Source organism: Taudactylus pleione, unplaced genomic scaffold (assembly GCF_031769625.1).
Source record: "Taudactylus pleione unplaced genomic scaffold, aTauple2 ptg000048l, whole genome shotgun sequence".
Taxonomy (NCBI): Eukaryota; Metazoa; Chordata; class Amphibia; order Anura; family Myobatrachidae; genus Taudactylus; species Taudactylus pleione.
Genome location: NW_028284450.1, coordinates 1,870,649 through 1,894,401, shown reverse-complemented (window position 1 = coordinate 1,894,401; position 23,753 = coordinate 1,870,649). Strand labels below are relative to the sequence as shown.

Genomic DNA, 23,753 nt, shown 5'->3' with positions numbered 1-23,753 from the left:
GGGAAGACAGTTGTTGTCCGCAGGATGAAAAAGCCCATCACGGTCATGCCTGGGCAGAAGACCAAACATTCCACCTCTTTGGTCTGGCAATATTTCTATCCAAATCCGGACAACTGTCTTGCCATATGTACCATATGTAAAGGTGAAATAAGTAGGGGTAGGGACGTTAACCACCTAGGAACATCATCCCTTATACGTCACCTGCAGCACGTTCATAAAAAGTTATTGTCAAGTTCAGAAACTTTGGCTAAGACCGTAAGCAGTCCAGGGACACCTAAATCCCTTTGTCCTGCTGTATCCAAGCGCCTGCAAACCACACCGTCAACTCCCTCCTCGTCAATTTCCTCCTTAGTCAGGATCAGAAGTAGTCCTGCAGGCCATGTCACTGGCATGACTGACTCTCCTATCCAGGATATCTCCGGAGGATCCTACATTGCTACGCCTACTGCTGCTGCTGGGAGTCATTCATCATCCCAGAGAGGAAGTAGGAACACCACTACTTTTACTAAACAATTGACCCTCCAACAGTCCTTAGCGAGGAGGATGAAGTACGACAGCAGTCATCCTGAAGCAAAACGGATAACTGAGGCCTTGAGTGCTATGTTGGTGTTAGACGTGCTACCGGTATCCGCCATTAGTGCAGTGGGATTTAGACAATTGATGGAGGTAGTGTGTCCCCGGTACCAAATCCTGTCTAGATTCCACTTCACTAGGCAGGCGATACTGAGACTGTGCAGAGACGTCAGAAAAAGTGTCCTCAGTGACCTAAAAAATGCGGTTGCACCCAATGTCCATTTAAACATGGACATGTGGACAAGTGGAACAGGGAAAACTAAGGACTATATGACTGTGATAGCCCACTGGGTAGATGTATCACCTTACCCAGCAACAACAGCAGCGTCACCAGTAGCAGCAGCTCAAAACGCCAGCTCGTTCCAAGGCAGGCTACGCTGTGTATCACCGGTTTCAGTAAGAGGCACACCACCGACAACCTCTTAGAGAAACTGAGGGAAATCATTGCCCAGTGGCTTACCCCACTTAGACTCTCCTGGGGATTTGTGATATCTGACAATGCCACCAATATTGTGCGGGCATTACATCTGGGCAAATTCCAGCACGTCCCATGTTTTGCTCACACAATAAATTTGGTGGTGCAGAATTTTCAGAAAAATGACAGGGGCATGCAGGAGACACTTTGGGTGGCCCGAAAAATTTCTGCCCACTTTCGCCATTCAGCGACTGCTTGCCGAAGACTGGAGCTCCAGCAAACACTCTTGAACCTGCCCCACCATCACCTGAAGCAAGAGGTTGTGATGCGGTGGAACTCAACCCTCTATATTCTTGTGTCACAATTGGTGTTTGTGATTTACCTGACTCTGGTGATGAACTGGATTCAGTGGAGACCGACTTGACTGGAACCATGGGTTACGTGAATAACTCTTTTAACATAAGAATTGGATAGCAGTGAGAACTGCCTTTGATGATGAATAACTGGAACTGGAAACTTGAAATGTTGGAGTGGGACCAGAAGGAACTTGGAGGAACTGGACTGGGACCGGCAGGAAGGCTTACTGAGCTGGACGGGGTACCAGTAGATGGGCTTGCAGACGGATGGTAGCATGGAACCTACTTGGTGCAGCTGGGAAGCCATGTAGAGACTGATGGTAGCACGGGAGCTATGTGGAGTGGCTAGGGAGTCGTAAGGTGAGTGGTGGTAGCTTGTGAGCTACTTGGTGCAGCTAGTGAGCCGTGAGGTGAACGGTGGTAGCACAGGAGCTACTTGGTGCGGCTGGGAAGCCGTGTAGAGACTCATGGTAGCACAGGAGCTACGTGGAGTGGCTAGGGAGTCGTACGGTGAGCGGTGGTAGCTCGGGAGCTACTTGGTGCGGCTAGTGAGCCGTGAGGTAAACTGTGGTAGCACGGGAGCTACTAGGTGCGGCTGGGTAGCCGTAAGGAGACTGATGGTAGCTCAGAAGCTACTTGGAATGGCTAGGGAGCCATGAGGGGAGCAATAGTAGCACGGGAGCTACATAGTGCGGCTAGGGACCCGTAGATGGTTGGTGGTAGCGAGGAAGCTACTCGTCGTGGCTAGGGAGCCGTAGGTGGTTGGTGGTAGCGTGGAAGCTACTGGTTGCAGCTTGGGAGCCGTAGTTGATAGATGGTAGCATGGAAGCTACTGGTTGTGGCTAGGGAGCCGTAGGTGGTTGGTGGTAGCGTGGAAGCTACTGGTTGCGGCTTGGGAGCCGTAGTTGATAGATGGTAGCGTGGAAGCTACTGATTGTGGCTAGGGAGCCGTAGATGATAGATGGTAGCGTGGAAGCTACTTGTTGCGGCTAGGGAGCCATAGTTGATAGATGCTAGCATGGAAGCTACTGGTTGTGGCTTGGGAGCCATAGATGATAGATGGTAGCGTGGAAGCTACTTGTTGCGGCTAGGGAGCCATAGTTGATAGATGCTAGCATGGAAGCTACTGGTTGTGGCTTGGGAGCCATAGATGATAGATGGTAGCGTGGAAGCCACTAGCCACGGCCTGGGAGCCATAGATGATAGATGGTAGCGTGGAAGCTACTTGTTGCGGCTTGGGAGGCTGAATGGAGATGGCGGTAGCAGGATTGTTGGACACAGCAGGTTTTCAGATAGAATTGGTCTAGGAACCAGCAGGAGCCTGGGATACACTTGTACTCAGAGGTACAGCTATAGCATAAGCTGTACACCACGGAACATAACGTGATGTTCAGGCTCAGAATGCTATCAGGGAAGGATATATATACTCTGGGTCAGGCAGCAATTGGAGGATATGGACAGGTGGACTGGCAGTAGTATTCTGAGTGGTGGAAGGCACAACATGTAGAGGGAGTAATAATCTCTGCAGCCCTTGAGAATCAGGACCACACCTGTGATTCCAATTAAGACTAGCAATGCTCACAGACAGAGGAGAGTCCAGGTGTCTAATCACTGTGGGAAGGAGAGCAGTCTGCACACACAGAAATGTTACAACCAGCATGATTCAGAGCAGATCTCCCAGGTGAATTACAAACACAGATCCATGGAGCAGCTGGCAGAGGTAAGTATCAAAGCAAAGGTAAAAACTAGCCAGGGTTGTGATAGTACCCCCCTCTTCATGGGTGGACTCTGAACACCCAAATAAATACATAGGAGAACATGAAAAAATTAGACACCCAGAAAACTGAAAAACTTTCCTCCAAACATGACATTATAGGAGCTTCAAACACAGGGACACCATAACTCTGAAAACATCTCTTCAGACATCTTCATCCTCAGAGTAAGTAGACCATTCTTCCTCACTACATGTGGAACCTTCATCACCTAGGAAGTCTTTAGTAATCCCAAAATGAGGACACTCTTCTGGAAATGTAGTACACAAAGATTTGGTATGAGAAGATGTAGAACCGGCATTATTTCGCTGGTATCTCTGGTGGGAAGATGATCATCTCCCCCGGAAAGCCGTAGCTCTCTCGGGCAACTCCTGAGGAAATACATGACTGGGAAGGACAGGGTCAAATGACAGATGGTCTTCAGAGAATGGAGTATTATCGAATGCATGATCCTTTCAGATTCTGAGTCAGTGTCTAAAGGTGAAATGCAAGAATTAGTATGGCTTGAAGACAGATAGGACACCTGGGAGGATCTAAGCGAAACTTGACTAGTTCTAATGGTGTTAGAAGGTTGGTTCCTAAGGGTCCTTCGAGACGTCTTCTCTCTGAGGAGTGTTTCATTCTGTACCATACAAGTGGTATATAGGTGCATAACATCAGAGGGTGACAACCTCTTACTGGAAATTTTGTTAGAGTCTATATTTTGGGAGGTACAGTTGTATGAAGGTAACAAGGAGGTGTGCCCACATCTCATGTTCAGGGATGCAGATTCTGTAGTACGACTTTCCTTGGATGCTTGGGATTCAGCACGCTGGCCCTTAAAAAGTTGATTTTGTTCGGACTTCAGGGGAGTGGAGGACAAATTCTTGGTAGCACAAACAGACTGTTTGGACAATACTTTGGAACTGGGAACTTCGCTAGAATCTTTTTTTACAGGGTTAGGACTAAACTCTTTGATAACAGCTTCACTGAAAGTCTTTATATTTAGAAGCATTGGATCATTGGACTTGATGATAGGATTGGCCCAGTCCATCGCTTTGCCACTAAAGGAAAGGAGAAGGAACTTAGTAAAGTTGGTAGGAGTGATACCACAAGCTGGATCTGCTTCCATGATTGCAGCATATTGCTCCAGTAATGCAAAGTATTGCGATAAGTCCCCATCAAAATATATGCATCCTGGAGTATCCGATGAAGTTTGTGTGTTCGAGGATTGTGGAGCACATTCAAGTGCAGGGCTGGAAGAGACTTGAGGATGCTCCAATTGATGAGGAGTCAAAACAACTGAAGTTGACAGCTGTTCAGTTCTTGGATCAACTAAAGGAATAGGAAGGAGTCCGGAGGAGCCAGAGACAGCAACTTCAACAATCGAGGCTGAAAACAGACTACAGAAACTGTCATCTTCTGGAACGATATTTTCAGGAGATGCTTAACAGGAGCCATGATCAGGATTAGTAGTACATGACACTTCTCCCTGGGAACTGGAACCTGCTCCTGGGGTACGAGACTTGGCACCCCCTCCTGGGGCATGAGACTTGAGACCCCTTGCTGGGGTGTGAGACTTGAGATCCCCTTCTGGAGTGAGGCACTTGAATTCCCCTCCTGGGGAATAGCACTAGAAACCCCATCCTGGGGTATGAGACTTGAGGCCCCTTCCTGGGGCATAATTCTTGTAACCCTCTCCTGGGGTGAGAGACTTAAGGTCCCCTCCTGGAGTACAGAACTTGACACTCCCTGTTGGAGTATGGGACCCAAATCCCCTTCTAGGGAAGCTGACTCGACTTTTCCTTTTGGGGTATGGAACATGAACCCCCCTTTTGGGATGCGAGGACAGAGACTTCCTCCTGGGGTGAGTGACTCAAAACCCCTTCTTGGGTTATGAGACTTGAGACCCCTCCTGGGGTTGCAAACTGGAGTCCCCTGCTGGGACAAACAGAATCCGGGCTCAGACAGTAACAGGCAGGATCCGTCCTGGAACAGGCAGAATCCGGGACGGGACCGGAACAGGCAGAATCCGGGACGGGACCGGAACAGGCAGAATCCGGGACGGGACTGGAACATTGACACATGGTATTACTGCTGGAATTGCAAAGGGAACAGTCGTTGATAAAGTGGTCAGTAGCTCCACAATAGAGACAGAGATGTAAATCTTTACGCCGCTGGCATTCAGCCACAGAGAGCTTGGGGCACGGGTAACTTCGATGTCTCACTTTACTTGGCATGGAAGAATCTTTGGTTCTTAAGAGATTCCAAGACAGAGGTTCTAGTTGAGACAGAGGTAGCTCTAAGAAATTCAGGAATGACCTGACAAATTTTGTTGAGTAGAGCCTGTAGCTTTTCCAGCAATTGATGGAAGATAGTTAGGGGTTCAGGTAAGATTTGGGTATCATCTAGCCAGTTAGTCAGAATTTGCAGAAGCTGTAGTACTTGATGCTGTACCGCCTCCTGTGAATCCAAGCGAGTGATCAGGTTACGGAAAGCACTTGATCCAGGATTAGGTGCTTGATCTGCCACCATCGTTAGGCCTGAACATACTGTCACAATTGGTATTTGTGATTTACCTGACTCTGGTGATGAACCGGATTCAGCGGAGACCGACTTTACTGGAACCATGGGTAACATGAATAGCTCTTTTAACATAAGAATTGGATAGCAGTGAGAACTGCGTTTGATGATGAATGACTGGAACTGGAAACTTGAAACGTTGGAGCGGGCAAGACAGAACTTGGAGGAACCGGACTGGGACCGGCAGGAAGGCTTACTGAGCTGGACGGGGTACCAGTAGATGGGCTTGCAGACGAATGGTAGCACGGAAGCTACTTGGTGTGGCTGGGAAGCCGTGTAGAGACTGATGGTAGCACGGGAGCTACATGGAGTGGCTAGGGAGTCGTAAGGTGAACGGTGGTAGCTCGGGAGCTACTTGGTGTGGCTAGTAAGCTGTGAGGTGAACGGTGGTAGCACGGGAGCTACTTGGTGCGGCTGGGAAGCCATGTAGAGACTGGTGGTAGCACGGGAGCTACATGGAGTGGCTAGGAAGTCGTAAGGTGAGTGGTGGTAGCTCAGGAGCTACTTGGTGCGGCTAGTGAGCTGTGTGGTGAATGATGGTAGCACAGGAGCTACTAGGTGCGGCTGGGTAGCCGTAAGGAGACTGATGGTAGCTCGGAAGCTACTTGGAGCGGCTATGGAGCCGTGAGGTGAGCGATAGTAGCACGGGAGCTACTTGGTGTGGCTAGGGAGCAGTAGGTGGTTGGTGGTAGCGTGGAAGCTACTGGTTGCGACTTGGGAGACGTAGATGATAGATGGTAGCATGGAAGCCACTGGCTGCGGCCTGGGAGCCGTAGATGATAGATGGTAGCGTGGAAGCTACTTGTTGCAGCTTGGGAGGCCGAATGGAGATGGCGGTAGCAGGATTGCTGGACACAGAAGGTTTTCAGATAGAACTGGTCTAGGAACCAGCAGGAGCCTGGGATACACTTGTACTCAGAGGTACAGCTATAGCATAAGCTGTACACCACGGAATGTAACGAGATGTTCAGACTCAGAATGCTATCAGGGGAGGATATATATACCCTGGGTCAGGCAGCAATTGGAGGATACGGACAGGTGGTCTGGCAGTAGTATTCTGAGTGGTGGAAGGCACAACATGCAGAGGGAGTAATCAGCTCTGCAGCCCTTGAGAATCAGGACCACACCTGTGATTCCAATTAAGACTAGCAATGTTCACAGACAGAGGAGAGTCCAGGTGGCTAATCACTGTGGGAGGGAGAGCAGTCTGCACACACAGAAATGTTACAACCAGCATGATTCAGAGCAGATCTCCCATTTGATACTGTCACCATTGACAGAATGGTGGAGGATTACATCAGTGACAGCATCCAAGTAGGCATGTCAGACAGTCCGTACCTGTACTGGCAGGAAAAAGAGGCAATTTGGTGGCCCCTGTACAAACTGGCTCTATTTTACCTGAGTTGCCACCCCTACAGTGTGTACTCCTAAAGAGTGTTTAGTGCAGCCAGGAACCTTGTCAGCGAAAGGCGTAGGAGGTTGCTTCCACAAAATGTGGAGAAGATAATGTTCATTAAAATTAATTATCAATTCTTCCAGAGAGACCAGCCTCCAGAACGTACAGAGGGACCTGTGGTGGGGAATTTCAGTGGGGACGAATTAATACTCTGTGAGGATGTACACAACACTGAAGAAGGTGAGGAATCGGTGGATGAGGACGACATCTTGCCTTCGTAGAGCCAGTTTGTGCAGGGACAGATTAATTGCCAGCTTGTTTTGTGGGGGCCCAAACGAACCAATCATTTCAGACACCGTCATGTGGCAGACCCTGGCGCTGAAATGATTGGTTCGTTAAAGTGTGCATGTCCTGTTTATACAACATAAGGGTGAGTTGGAGGGCCCAAGGACAATTCCATCTTGCACCTCAAACTGCCATCCTGTCTGCCACTGCAGTGTCACTCCTAGATGGGCCATGTGTTTGTGCCGCCCACTTGTGTCGCTTAGCATAGTCATCCAGCTACCTCGGTGCAACCTTTTAGCCTAAAAACAATATTGTGAGGTGTTCAGAATACACTGGAAATGAGTGGAAATTAATGTTATTGGGGTTAATAATAGCATAGGAACAGAAAAAACACAAATTCTGTGATTTAAGCTATTTTTATGCTTTTTTCCAAAAAAATACAGATCCAAAACACAAAACCCAGAACCCAAAACATGGAAGGGTGGTTTTGGCAAAACCAATCGAGATCCAAAACACAAAGAAAGATACAGAACCAAAACACAAAATACGAAAAGTGGCCGGTGCACACCCTTAATATATATATATATATATATATATATACACACACACACACACACACACTCTGTGGGACATGACCTTATATTAAGGCTGCGTCTAAAAAAAACTGCAATTCTCCCTTAGAGAATTCCAGAGGGGTGGTATGGTGTTTAAGGGGCTACACCTCAAAAGATACTGGAGGTACCAAGCTGAGATTTGGCAGGGCCGGGTAGAACTGTTGCCTGGTGCTGCATGCCAAATTTCAGGGCATAAACATAAAAATTGAGGATTTGGGAGTAATCTAAATTTCCAACTATCACTTTTTTCTCACAATCTTGATTAGGACTACTTTTCTGCTGTTCTCTATGGGGGAAGGCATAACTCAAGGTAGGGGTCGAATTTAGACTTGGGGTTTGTTTTATTAGGTAGCTATTGTTCCAGGGTAGGGCCTTTTGGGGTTCAGGTAAATTAGAAAGTTACAGTTTTTAATCTATTACCTCAAGAATGCGCCATTGTATAGATAGTACTTTTCAACTATTGGGTAGCCTCAGTAGGAGCCTCAAGCAGGTGTAGTCTCTGTGGCTTCACTTGGGTGCACAAAGATGGCCATCGTTTGCGGGCAATAGCAGCGCTGGAATACAGCAAGGTAGTAGTGGTGGGGACATGGCAGCAGAGCGCCAATCTGCAGCGGTGGCTGTGGGGACATCAGTGGCACGACACTGGTGTCAGCAGTGGCTGTGGCACGGGTATGGGCGATGGTATGGGTGTCAGCGGCAGCACGGTTGTCAGTGGGACCCAGCGGCAGCAAAGAAACTGGTGGCGGTGCGAGCATTGGCGGTGGGCATGGATCCCTGCCATTCTCCCAAGTACGGCAGTGGCGCCCATTTAAAAAATGGTGCATCAGCACCATTTTTCAAATTCAAAGATGGCCACTTTGAGCCAATCACGGCTCGCGGCATCATTGAGACCCGGCAGTGCCAGCACCGGCAATCGGCTGCTCCATGTCCCGGCGCCTGTGCAGGAGTCGGCAGTGGGCCTGGATCCCAGAGGATCCAGTCCCTGCCAGCCATTCTGCTGAGTAATGGTAGCGGTGCCCTTCAAAAATGGTGCCTCAATACCATTTTTGAATTCAAAGATGGGCGCCGCGAGCCAATGGCGGCTTGCGACATCATCGCCCCACCCCCTCGGCTAGCTTATACAAGCCAGTGCAAGGAGGCAGCATGGCAGTCCGATGGCCAGGAGGTAGCAGAGAAGAGCTCCTGAAGAAAGAAGATGCCAGAAGTTCTAGTGGTTGGCGGCCATGCAAAAAGAGTTGAGACAGGCTGCCGCCCACTAGGTTAAGAGGACAACAGAAGCCCTGGGGAGGTGGCAGCCGTGCAAAAAAGCTAATTGGCTGCCACCCCTCAGGCGAAGATGCCAAAGCCCTGGCAGGTTGGCGCCTGCCAGGCGAAGACACCGGAAGTCCTAGTGGGTGGCGGCCACAAAAAAGAGCTGACACAGGCTGCCCCCCACTACGTGAAGACGCCAAAGCCCTGGCAGGTTGTTGCCCGGTGCTGGTTGTGCTTAAATACAGGGGACCCCTATGTTGTTTTGTCCGCTGTGTTTAAGCACAACCAGGACTGGCCATAAAAAACCTAGGGGTGGTTGAGGGGGGTTACTACATGCAATCAACCCAGAACCCACCACCTAGGGGTGCTGGGGAAAGCCCCGGACTATCAGCCTGGGCCTGTGGTGCCTTGGAGAGGGGGAACCGTTTATTGGGGGTCCCCAGGGATCCATGGCCTGAGCTGACTAGCGGTCAAGGGTGATGCTTTGGCTGGAGGGGCCTGGTGAAAGGGCTCCCCTGGCTGTGGCAGCACCCCCCTGCTAGAAAGAGTCCGGTGCTGGTTCTGGTTAATACAGGGGGACCTTACGCATTTTTTTTTACCCCTGTAGTTCCAGAACCAGGGCTGGCTCAAAGCCCAGCCCTGGTTGCACTGAATACGGGGGACCCCTATGTCATTTGTCCCCCATATTTTGGCAATCAGGACTAGTTCTGACTAGACCGGTGCTGGTTGTGCTTAAGTACAGGGGACCCCTACATAATTTTTCTCTTGTATTTAAACACAACCAGGACTGGCTGTTAAAATCCCAGTGCTGTTTGTGTTTTGGGGTGAGGGGGGGGTCACTTATTTTACACATTCAATTTGTAACATAGATGAGTAGATGGATCTCACTGCTGTGTTAGTGCATCTGTGACTTACTGATTTTATTTTCTCAGTTGCAAGCGCACTGCCAGTGAGCCCTCTGTCACCCGCTGATGCCCCCTTTGCATTGTACCACTGCCACTGCTCTGCATCACCACTGCTGCCGCTACCCCACATGCCTACAGCCGTCTCGCACTGTGCACTTCCCAAACCACCTCCTGTGTGCTGTCCCCTCTTCCACCTGCGCTAGTGTACCATTTTGTTGTCCTTCTCCCTTGCTGGTGGCCCAGTTTGCTAATCCAAACCCTGTTAATACATTTTAAAAAAGCTATGAAATTCCATAGACAAAAAACCTTACGGTTTCACATGTCCCATTAAGGCTGCTTAGACAGGATCTGAAAATTCACAAAACCTATTGAATTTCTGCCACTCAACTCCAAAAAGCAATGAAATTACAATCATTAAGGCTGATGCCTTAAAGGATGCATTCCTTGCATAATACAGATATGGTATGCCATGACACCATGTGTTTAACTGCAGATTCAGCACTCTCACAGAATGAGATTGCTGTCACTCACAAAATGGTGGAGCTGCTAATTCACAGAATTTTGTGCTCAATGGAATACACACATGCAGTCTATGCAACTGTATCTCTAATATTTTTATCTTTGTGTTTATTACCTACTCCATTAAGTGTATATATATTTCCAATTGATATAATTATTTTAGTTGTGATTGTTATCATTGTTAGTAGCGCATTTTAGTGCTTAATGTTTCGATCTTACTACAGGATTGTGCTTTCTATTTTTATATAGAGTGAAGGCACTTTGCTTCTTTTTGTAGAAATTATAGATATAGGAATGTATTATACTATCTGACAGTTTTTTCCTGATGTATATTTTGTCTTGCAGTGCTTGATATTGTTGATTTTGCTTGTTGTCATGGTGATTTTGATCACGTGGACGTCGCGGTGACGTCATTGACCTGAGACACCAGGCGTGTGTGCTGTCCCATTTCCGGCTCGGTTTCACACAGAGGAGTGAAGTGTTGATAAAGTAAGATGGCTTTTTATTTTCTTTTGCATCCTGAAGATAGTGTATTAAAAACACTTAAACATCGATAACTTAAAACCTGACTTGGATGATTCTTTTGGGACGAGTGCCGAACCTTACACATGTATACTGGATTCTTTGTGGGGGCACCGCCTGCAGATATCATTATTTTTTGGAGTGCCAGTCTGTACATTGTTTATAATATATATAAATATATATATATATATATATATATATATATATATAATGTTTGTGTGTGTATGCCTTGAGGAAAGATGTAATAAACATCTGAAATGTCGCCTATAAGCAAGTTTCTCTGAGTTGTTTATCCGTTGAGAAAGAGATGTGTGTGTGTCTGTGTCAGTATGTCTCTGTGTGTGTGAGTGCCTATGGGCCTGTTTCACTACAGAATGCAAGTGTGATTGCAATAGTGATTATGCACGCAGTTCAACTGCGATAGTATGCTAATTCATTGCAATCGCTGCACTATGCAAGGATGCCCACTTTACCTTACACACATCCATAATGTTTAGCAAGACTGCGAAAACATCGGTACAATCGAGTACCATCTCAGCCTCCCGCACACTTGCACAAGTCCTGACGTTACTCAGAAATTTCTAACTTCCTCGCACGCTATAAGGCCTCCGGCTGCGTAGGGCATCACAGTGGATAACTTATATACACTCCTGCAACTGCGTTCAAACGCTCTGGCATGCCTGCGTTCAGCCCCCCCCCCCATCACCACCACCACCACAAATGGTTCTTCCTGTCAATCACTCTGCGATGGGGTAGTCCCGAACACAGTGGCCAGTTCACGCGCGCACACAGCATGCTCAGTACACAACAATCATCCGATTGCATGCGTATTAGCAAATGCGTTCCTTGCTGAATCAGGCCTTATGTCAGTGTATGTGTCATTCTGTGTGTGTGTTTGTGTGCCAGGGCGAACTGCCCAGATAACTATTCATCAATATATATAATATACATACATTTTCTTCTGTACATTATATGGATACTGGAAGTGACCAAAAAGTTTCCATATACTAGTAAGAGACTGTAAGCTAAATGCCCGGACTGCACACAGAACCCATATTATCTAATACTTACCTCTCCAAGGTCCCACGTCGGGTCTCCCAGTGCTACTCAAATGCCAGAAAATGGCCGCCACGGCCATTTTTCCAGCGTTTTGTGCATGCGCTGTGGTGAAATCGCCAGGAAAATGGCTGCTGCACCAATTCCCCGGCGTTCTGCGCATACACAATAGACTCTGGGCACACTCTAGTGCCCAGAGTCTATTGATTTTGCAGTGGCCGGCCAGCCACGTCAGTCAGCTGCCGTCCGTCGGAGTGTGAGGAGGGGGCCCGTGACGGGGGATGCACATGGGCCTCCTCCTCTCTAAAGACGCCCCTGGTCAGAAACTGCCACCTATATGAGTGTCCCCCTTTTCAGGCTGGGCAATGGACCAAACAATTATTAGCGCCCAATCTCAGGAACTTGGGAGACAACTATATGCCTGGGTACAGGGCCCCCTAGGCCTCTGAGCCCAATAGCAACGGCACCACCTGCATCCACTACAGCTGTGACCACACCTATGGGGATTTCAGTACAGGCTTTATGGAGGAGATGGCCCACTAAGGTCATTGTGTGTCCTGCAAGAGTCAGAAAATTTGAGAAGACAGCTCAGAAAGTGGTTGAGAAGATGTCTAATTGGAAAAAGTCCATGAGAAAGCCAAGTGAGGGGCTGTCATGTGAGAAAAGTTGCAGACAAGGCCGTAACTAGGGGTGGGCCATCACACAGGCCCTCATGGCACATGCATGTGGCTTGCAGGGTGCCTGGAACGGAACCCTGAAGCCTGTAGAGCTGCCTGGAGCATCCTTATGGAGCTCCAGGAAGTGCTGTAATTCCCAGAGCCGGCGGGATAATTTTTTTTTTCTTTTTAAATGTTGCTGTTATATTTAAAAATATATTATTGTCATGCAAACTGCCACAGTACATCTATGTTATTTACTGTTTCTGAAAGTGTTATGAATTAATTCCAGTACCTGTACAATGTGGAATATCATTGCTCCATCTCTCTGAAGATAGACATTGGCTTGCATCGTTCCCATGAAGAAGAAATCCATCCAAGCAACCAAAATAGCAGATGGATTGAAATGTGTAGTTTCCCCATGGATGAGAACAATTCATATACCCCTGAGGCTGGGCTGATAGATGTGGACATTGTACAGCTGTAGTAGGATAGAATGGAGATAGTCTTTAGATGTACATTTTAGGTATAGTTATTTAATGTTTTGCAATGAAGAAATAATTTGGTAGTCACTTCTTATTATTAAGTATGTCCTGAGCATATCGCTTGTTTTTCTTGTTACAATGAAAGCCATGTCATTAAAAAATGACACCCATGCTGATGCCATGGAGAAATAATTGATTTCTCTTGTGCTCAGATTTTACTGCAATTTACATAGCCAGCTACAGATGTGTCCTCATACATCTAGATTGAATACGCCATGTGATGCGAGATGCCTGGCACCAGTGAACCGCCATGTCTCGTGCAACTCTACTAACGACTGGCATTTTTCCCGCCCATAAATGCATCTTAGTCACAATGCGATGTACTATGCAAAACTTGTATATCTGTGTATAACTGAGTCTGTAAATGAGGCACAACAGAACTTAGTGTGGAAAAAAAGCTGTGGCTGCTGCATCGTAGTACTTCCTATAGATATTCAGATACTCAGGGGTAAATTTAAATTGAGCGTTTTTAGAAGTGAGTTTTAAAAGTGATGTTGCCCATAGCAACCAATCAGATTCTACTTAACATTTAACTAGAACCTTCTAGAAGATAATATCTAGAATCTGATTGGTTGTTATGGAACATCACTTTTAAAACTCACTTCTAAAAACTCACTTTAGTAAATGTAACCCTCAGTCTCACACAGATATAAAAGTGTTGCATATCAAATTATTCAGCAAAGTGTCCTGATGGATCTGGCCAGTGGCGCAACTTCATCCCAGGTGCCCGGAGGCAAGATGAATGTTGGTGCCCCCCCCAAATTAAAATGTACCACCCCGCAAGCACCTATGCCAGCCCCAGCTGCCGCTCCCCTATGCAGTTCCCCCAGTAGTGGTCCCCCTGTGCAGTGCCCTCTGTAGAGGTCCCCCTATGCAGTGCCACCTATGTAGTGACCCCCAGTAATGGTCCCCCTATGCAGTACCTCCAGTAGTGGTCCCCCTTTGCAGTGCCCCAGTAGTAAGGGCCCCCAGCAATGCCCCCAGTAGAAAGCCCCCGTAATGCCCCCTGTAGTAAGCCCCCCGTAATGCCCCCTGTAGTGCTCCCAGTAATGCCCCCTGTAGTGAGCCCCCATTAATGCCCCTTGTAGTGAGCCACCAATAATGCCCCCTGTAGTGAGCCCCCCCCCCCCCCCACGAGCGCACACGCATACAAAAAAAAACAAAAAAACAATACTTACCTGAAACCCTGCTCCAGTGCTGATGCCATCCGTCCCCGGCGCCCGCTCCTCTGAACTATGGGTGTGACATCATGACATCACTCCCATAGTGCATTGCGGGACCCGGAAGCGGAGCTCAGTAGTGAGCTCCGTTCCTATGGTTACCGCCAGGGGGAAAGAAGGAGCCGGGCGCCCGCTGGTAACACACTCAGCGGGCGCCTGGCAAATAGGGGGTGCGACCACACCCCCGTATTGACGCTGCTGGAGGTGGACCGCCGATCAGCGGTGCTCCATCTTCATAGCATTGCCCGGAACGGCCCGGTGGACAATGGAGCCAGGTGTCCCCTTAAGGGATGGAGCCCGGCGGCAAATGACTCCATTGTCTCCGGGAGTTCCGCCACTGTGTCCGGCACTAGCAGAGTCGCACAGGACCTGGTGTGCCAAGTGGGGCTGTTTGGCATGACTGCAGCAAGAATTTATGAGAACTTTCTTAGGATCTGTATAGGGACAGCGAAGCTCTGAAATGTATCAAACTGTGAAAAGCTCAGTTATGGGTACACACATCATTATATTGGAGCCCTTAAACTTCAATCCTTCTGAGCATGTGAATTCACAAGTGGAGTCAAAGCTATTCTCCAATCAAGAATAACTGCATGCATATGAACTGTTTTTTGGAGTACTGCAGACATCACATTTAACAGCTGAATATAGAATGTGAATAGTTAATATATTGGTTCAGTGGTTCCAGTGGATGGTATGAAGTTAGGTTAGGAGATTGCAAGGTACCAAGGAGATAAAACTAGTATGTTTAACTGGGAGAGACTATGTGCAATTCAAGAAATGTGTATAAAATATGGAAACGTATGACACAAACTACAAGGTGTGACAAAAATCACATCGACCGGAGTAAAATCCTGTTGAGGTTTATGTTCTCACCACAGGCAGATATACAGGTCAGTGCAGTATTCACAGGCAAGATGTTACCGCAGGTACACAGAATCTTCCATACAGCAACAGAGTTCTTTTAGTGGAACCTCAGGTCCAGGATCCCTAACACTAATCACCCCTGGACCTATAACTGGGCGACTAATTCATTGTCAGGATTATTGTGGCTTTGCACTGACACAACTTTAAAGACAGATAACAGGTGCTGCTAATTAGTACTGCTTATGGCTTACAACAGATCCCAGGAAAATCTGGACTGGATCTCATTACCATGCTGTTTATTGCTCCATCTCTGCACAAACCTGCTGCTCCACATTAATCTCATGTGAAAGCATGCTGTCCCTGTCACAAAGGTTAAACAATTATTTACTATGCATCAATATAAAATGACATATAAAGTAAAATATTTAGTAAATATATACAAAAATGAAACTGAATTATTCCTATTTTTAAACCAAATTATTCTACAGCAGTGGTTCTCAAACTCGGTCCTCAGGACTCCACACAGTTCACGTTTTGCAGGTCACCCAGCAGCTGCACAGGTGTACTCATTACTCACTGACACATTTTAAAAGGTCCACAGGTGGAGCTAATTATTTCACTTGTTTCAGTGTGGAGACATGGAAAACATGCACTGTTTGGGGTCCTGAGGACCGAGTTTGAAAACCTGTGTTCTACAGTATATAGGACAACTGAACAGAATTGGTATGAAATACCGCCAGCCGCATGGCCGGCGGTTCGATTCCCGTCACCGGCAGCCCGACAGGAGCAGAGTGCGACACAGCGGAAGCCCGACAGCGCTGGAAATCCCGATAGTGGATAGGTAAGTATCCACTAACCTAACCTAACCCCCCTAACCCTAACCCTCCTTAGGGATGCCTAACCCTAACTTCCCCCGCAAGTGCCTAACCCTAATCCCCCCGCTAAGTGCCTAACCCTAACCACCCCCTTCCCCGCTGCCTAAACCTAAGTCCCCCGGGGGGGTGCCTAACCCTAAGTCCCCCCCGGGGGTGCCTAACCCTAACCCTCCCTTCCCCTAGCCTAACCCTAACCCTCCCTTCCCCTAGCCTAACCCTAAGTCCCCCCCAGGAGCCCTAAACCTAACCCTCCCCCCCCCGCGGCTGTCCGCTCGCGGCGCCCGGCATCACTACGATCGTGATGCCGGGCGCCGGTCTCCCGGCGTCGGGGAAATGCGGGCATCTACATCTAGACACCCGGCATTTCACCCTTGCCGGGATAAGACAGTCGGGAAGCCGGCTGCCGGTATTTAGGCAGTCGGCTTCCCGATTGCCTCCCAACTGAACAATTCCCTATTACAGTGATTCCCAACCTTGGTCCTCAAGGCACACCAACAGTCCTGGTTTTAGTGATATCAATGATTAAGCACAGATGGTTAAATCAAAATAACTGAAGTACTAATTTAGTCACCTGTGCTCAAGTATGGCTATCCTTAAAACCTGAACTGTTAGTGTGCCTTGAGGACCGTGGTTGGGAACCCCTGCCCTAGTATGTCAAATATAAGGTCACTAATCTGCAAATATGAAGCTCCAAAACAGACTGAAAATAATTCAGTAGTCCCAGCAGTAATTCTATCTGCTGAGGAGAATGTGGCACATCACGTTTAAATAGATATTCTAAAAAGTGAATCATTAATACATTTATTTGATGGCAATTATTTTAGTGGATGGTGTAAAGTTAAATGGGAACTTACTTGAGGAACTAGCTATAATCGCTTTGTTTCGTTTGGTGTACAACAAAATCCATAAATAAGTGACTACAATCATGATAGTCCATTATAATTTGCAAACTTCTAAATACATAAGTTCATTAAAATTTTAGTGTACCACATCGAGATGGTATCCATCCTCTTCTTATTTTGAACCAAGATCCCAATTTTTTTCCTCACTCGTGTATGAAGATGGAAAACAAAAAAATTGTGTAGTCATTAATGTTTTTGATAAATATTATTTGCAAAGTACCTGTAATACCTTCTGTGATTTGGTAATTTTATGCACATTTTGCTGTACTTTGCACTTTTCAAAAGCATAAACTACAAAATTGTATTCTCTTTTTTTTTATACATGGTTGAGAAAGAAATTTGGGACCTTATTCCAAAATAAGAAGAGGATCCGTGGAGTTAACAGCATAGCGCTCACATCTAGTTCCTCAACTAAGGTCATTGTTGTTATCTTGGAGTGGTAGTGATTGTGATCATAAAATGGTTATTTAAGGTAGGCTTCCGTTATGGTTCTACCAAATAATAAATAAATTATGAATCAAATTTAATGCAATTTCATAAGTAACTTAATATAAATACTTTAGTGAACTTGAGTTGTAACCAATACTAATTTATTTAAATTAAAGTACAGTACATTATTCAACACATAACTATATATCTCCTAATTGAAAGTGCCAAATTTACTGTAATGAAGGATCAGATTGATAGAAAATAAGACATTTCTGCAGGGTCAAATACAATATTCAGAAAAAAAACTTCCATTGGCCTCGGTCAATGTGCAGCAAGTGATTCCTTTGTGGGGCACTCTTTTATAATAAATTAATTATTGATATCAGGAAATATACATAATTACAACATAACTTTTAATCGGTTCCCTCTTTAAAGAGATTGGGGATTATTTTGACTCTGATTATGAAAATATGATAGTCACCCATCTATAAGCACACATAAATATAATTTCCACCAATAAGCACACCACATAAATAGCATATTAGACATTCTGTAATTGTGTATGAAAAAATTACCTTGTGGTGATCATATTTAATCATTAACAATGAATCCCCTAATGTGTAAAATAGGCAGGTTTAGCAGTTAATACATTCACTCCCTTTCTTCATTAATTCATTTATGTAGTAGCACTATATGTAACCAACATACACATAAATTAAAATTTAAACACTATAATGCTTCTAAAAATTTAGTTTGAAAAATGTTGCAGATATAGTATATACATACAGGACAGATATATTCTTGATATACTTTTGTTATATGAGAGATAGTTTGTTTTATTTCTGTGTCTCTCTCAACCATAAATGCCAGCAATTCGGTATCATGTATTAGAAACAAATAATAGAAAATAAATAAATGACACATCGGGGTAAATTTACTAAGAATCGAGTCTGGAAGAGTTTGCTTTTTTTTCAATTCGATTAGCTTCACCGAAACTCGGGTGATTTGTGGCTCCTGAGACTCTCAAATTTACGAAGAAGTGAGTTTAGCTGAGAGTGAGATGGCTGATGGTGAAGCAGAACGAGATTTCTCTCCTGAGTAGCAGGTTTTGCAGGAGATGACTCATCCGAGATTGCAGTGTCTTCTCTCTGCAAAACTCTCCGGAGCAAGCAGCCTGCACATATCAGTGAGATATGTGTAAGCTGCCTGTGTTATACCTGTAAAAAAACAGGTTAAAAGTGTTTTAAAAAAACAACATAGGCCCCCCCCCCCCTAAAGCTTTACCAGCCCCGGACTTGCCAGCCTGTACTGTTTTGTAAAATTATGGGGAACAAAATGTGTAGGGTTCCACCATAATTTAGATACCAACACCAGGCTGCAGGGCCAGTCCTGGTTTTAAATATGGGGTGAAAACATTGCGTAGGGTCTCCCCTATATTTAAAACCAGCGCCAGACCCAAAACGGCCGGGCTGTAATGCCACAGTCCGTAGACCCTTTCACCGGGGCTCTAGGGCCAAAGCATTATCAGCCCAAGCCGGTCAGTCCAAGCCGGGGATCGAAGGGGAGGTGGGGAGCCCCACAAGAAGGGGTCCCCCCCCCAAACCCCAGGCTTGGACTGAAGCCCAGGGCTCTTCCCCGCACCCCTGGAGCATTGAGTACGGTGGCAATAATGTATAGAATAGAAGTAAACTATTATATTTTACAGTGGAACTACAAGTGCCAGCAGATGGGAGGCACCTGTACCCCCACTGTAAAATAAATAGCTAAAGAAAGACAAAACACACACACCGTAATTAGTAAAGCTTTATTACATACACGTACCCATTCACACATACTTACCTATACCACATGCTTCTGTCCTCTTCTCCAGTAGAATCCTTAATGACTGGCCCTGCAAAAAAGATTGCATACGCACCTATATCCTGGCGCTGGTCTCCACAGTAATCCATGGACTTTGCAAAAAAAAAAACGAGTTTCCCGATCCACGCACCCCGTTTCAGTATGTGTGTTGCCACACATACTGATACCTTTCTGAATGCCAGCTGATGGGACTGCACGGGCTTTGCAGTTCCACCAGCCAATCAGCAGCCACGCTAACTGTAGAGCAACCGCTGATTGGCTTCGGCTCACGGCGTAAGTAGGTTCCGGTGCTGCCAGGAATTTCATCTCCAAATCACTTGTACAAGACCTCAGAATACTGGTTAGACCCCTACAACATTCCATGGTCCTATCTGGGGTGGACGGAAGTACTCTCCAATCCAGTCTCATTTCTTCCGAAACCATTCCTGTTACCCTCGGTATAGGTGCTCTCCATCGCAAAGAAATTAAGTTCCTAGTTCTTCCTAAAAGTACCCATGCACTAGTGTTTCTGCCTTGGTTGAAGATCCATAATCCCACTTTAGACTGGATCACTATGCAAGTGTTAGCTTGGTAATCTCACTGCCAGAACAACTGTCTTTCTAAAGTCATTCCCATGCAAAGTCTTTCTATCTCCCATAAAGATGACAATTCTGGATCTTCCATGACCTCAGCAGGGTCTAGAGTTGTTTCTGGCTCACAAATTCCTCAGCCATTTTCTGATTTCAGTTACGCTTTTTGTAAAAAAGCTGCTGATTCATTACCACCCCATCGCTTCTGGGATTGTGGCATTGACCTCATTCCAGGAAGGACACCTCCTCATGGTCGAGTTTATCCCCTTTCAGTAACAGAAACAGTGGCTATGTCCGAATATGTTCAAGAAAATTTGTTAAAAAGGATTTATTAGACCGTCTACTTTCACAGCCGATGCAGGGGATTTTTTTGTCGAAAAAAAAGACGGGACCCTTAGACCCTGCATCGACTATCGTGGTCTTAAATACATTACAATTAAGAACAGGTACCCTCTCCAAGGTGCACAGAGCTTCTATTTTTACTAAACTCATCTGCGTGAGGCATACAACCTCATCTGCATATGAGAGGGGGATGAGTGGAAAACTGCTTTCAATACCTGGGATGGCCACTTCAAGTATCTTGTAATGCTTTTTGGGTTGTGTAACGCCCCAGCAGTTTTCCAAGGGTACGTCAATGAAATTTTTCATGATATCCTCTTTCAATTTTTCGTAGTTTACTCGAACAATATTTTTATATTTTCTAAGAATCTTCAACTCCATCATCAGCATGTCAGAAAGGCCCTCTATTATCTCCGGATTCATCATTTGTTTGGGAAAATTTCCAAATGTATTTTTGAAAAACCTGCGGAGCCTTTCTTGGGTTATATTCTCTCTGGGAAGTCCTTATAAATGGATCCTGAAAAACTGCGTGCCATGTGGGATTGGCCACAACCAAACTCTTTAAAGGGGATTTCATTATTCCTAGGATTTTCTAATTGTTATCGAAAATGTATTCACGGGTTCTCGACTATCGTTGCTCCCATCATAGCTCTCACTAAAAAGGGAGCTGATCCTTCACATTGGCCTCCTCAAGCTCTAAATGCCTTTCAAACCCTCAAATTGGCTTTCTCCTCTAATCCCATTTTAAAGCAACCTGATTTCGAGAGACCATTCATGGTGGAAGTTGATGCCTCCTCAGTGGGTGTGGGAGCCATACTATCTCAATTGGCTGAAGATGGACAGGACAATCCGTGTGGGTTTTTTTTCCAGGAAATTCTCTCCTGCAGAACTATGCCATCGGAGACCAGGAACTTCTAGCCATGAAATTTGCAATGGAGTAATGGAGACATCTCTTAGAAGGAGCCCAGTTCCCTATTAATGTTATATAATAAAAATCTCTTGTATTTAAAAACGGCTCAACGTCTCAACCATAGGCATGCTCTATGGGCTCTCTTGTTTCCTCGCTTCAATTTCAAAGCTTTTTTTTGTCCTGGTAACCAAAATAAAAAAGCGGATGCGCTCTCTCTGTCTTTTCTTCAGCTAGAGGGAGATAAAAATCAGCACAAAACACAGGACTGTTCTCCAGCCTACAGTTTTTGCTTTTTCACGATTGGACACTTCTCCCCCGGGCAGAATTTTTGTAGTTCCCAGCCTTCGTAAACCACTCCTTGTCTAGGCTCACGCTTCTTTATATTCTGGCCATTCTGGGGTTCTCAAAATCTTAAAGTTTCTCCAATGTTCCTACTGGTGGACCCCCATGAGAAGTGATGTCAGTGATTTCATTGCCTCCTGTGTTAAGTGCACCCAACAGAAGTCTTTCTGTAACAAGGTAGTAGGTCCTCTCCAGCCATTACCTATTTTATTTCTGATCTTGCAGTTTCTAAAGGGTACAATAAAATTTGAGTTGTTGTGGAACGTTAGTCCAAAATGGCAAATTTTGTCCCTCTGTTTGGTCTTCCTTCTGCACCGCACTTAGCCAAGGTTTTTATACGAGAGTCTTTTGACTCCACGGACTTCCTATTGAGATCGTGTTGGATAGAGGAGAACAATTTGTGGCTAGATTTTGACATGCTCTACTTTCTTCTTGTGGGGTTAAGCTTAAGTTCTCATCTGCCTACCATCCTCAGACCAATGGACAAACTGAGCGTGTCAATCAGGAACTAGAAACATCCTCTTCTCAGGATGATTGGGTGGATCTTTTGCCTTGGGACAAATTTGCCCACAATTTTCATTATCATACATCTACAAATACCACATCCTAAAGTTCCAAAGTTTCAAGAGCTACCACCTCTTGAAGTTCCCGCTGTTTATTGTCTCCTAGAGTCCTACTCTAGTATTTGGAAGAAGGTTCATTCCTCCTTAAAGAAAGCTTCTAGCAGTTATAAAAACTTTGCGGATCGGAAACGTTTGTCTGCTCCTATTTTCAAGTCTGGTGATAGAGTTTGGTTTTCTACCAAGAATCTCAGGATGAAGGTACCCAGTATGAAGCTTGCTCCTTGGTTCATTGGTCCTTATCCTGTTTAACAAGTCATCAATCCTGTAGCCTATAAATTGAAATTTCCCTCTCATTTAAAAATTCTAAATTATTTTCACGTATTACTGCTCCATCCTCTGGTTCTTAATCGATTCCAATGCTCTCAACCTAAAGTTCCTAAGTTCATACTCATCAAGAAATCGAATTTGAAGCAAAACAAATCTTAGATTCTCGTCTTCGCCTGGGACACCTTCAGTACTTGAAAGGCTATGGTCCAGAGGAGCCTTCTTGGATTAAGGCCTCTGATGTCCATGCTCCACAATTCTTTCGAGTATTTCATAGAAAATTTCCCCAAAAAAATCTAGGTTTCCGGAGGCCACCCTGAAAGGGGTTAGGTTGCAGCCTGGGATCGGCCGCTTCTCACCTATGTACCAGCATCTTCGATCCCTCAGGTGGTCAGACACCAGGCGCACAGGTGAGTAGTAGGTATTAGTACTAGAGTATTCTCCCCAGGGTCGGCTAGGACTTCCATGCTGCATTCCCATGATAGCTATGTTTTCAAATGCACAGCCACAGCCACAAAGGCCATGTTCACAGGGAGAATTTACATCTGCCATAGAGCTGGTGCAAGTGTTGATGAAGCACGTGATTGTGGTGTGTCAAGTATCACCGGCGGTGTTACAGTGTGAAGAGATGCTGAAAGTGGGTGTTTCAGTGCTTGCACCTTCAGATGAAGGGAATTGCACCAGGAGAAGGCTGATGCTTACATTTGCATATTATTGCAGCCACAACGTCTCAACAGATGCACCTCTGAAGCAGGATACCGAGCAGGGGTGGGGGGAATGGGGTTGCACTGACACCTCACTGTATTTTTTGTGAACAATACAGTGAGAAGTGAGTGAAGCGTATTCGCAGGGACAGAGCTTTATCGCAAGCTCTGTCCCTGCATGCGATATTTGATACTGTACATCCTTGTAACATTTTAAAAAGACTCAGTGGGCTAGACCAAATGATTCCAGGGGCTTTATATGGCCCCCGGAAAGGAGGTTCCCCACCTGCCCCCTCCTCACGATGCTAAGGAGCAGATCCGGCAAAGGGCACTTTTAAGCCCTATTACAGCCCTGGCTACCACACATACTGTAGATAAGTGTATCAATCAAATCCTATTAGGAGTTAAGTTCTATGGGCCTAATT

The 23,753-nt window shown here is 45.9% G+C and overlaps 1 protein-coding gene across 1 annotated transcript in view; it reads right to left on the bottom strand.

Annotated features, from left to right (window-relative positions):
- Positions 1 to 23,753, bottom strand: part of SELL (selectin L) — a 279,488-nt gene that overhangs the window by 170,975 nt on the left and 84,760 nt on the right. Inside the window, exon 5 of the mRNA XM_088460537.1 lies at positions 13,178 to 13,363. Within this exon, the coding sequence (XP_088316663.1) occupies positions 13,178 to 13,363 (186 nt within the window). The remainder of the gene's footprint in view (positions 1 to 13,177; positions 13,364 to 23,753) is intronic.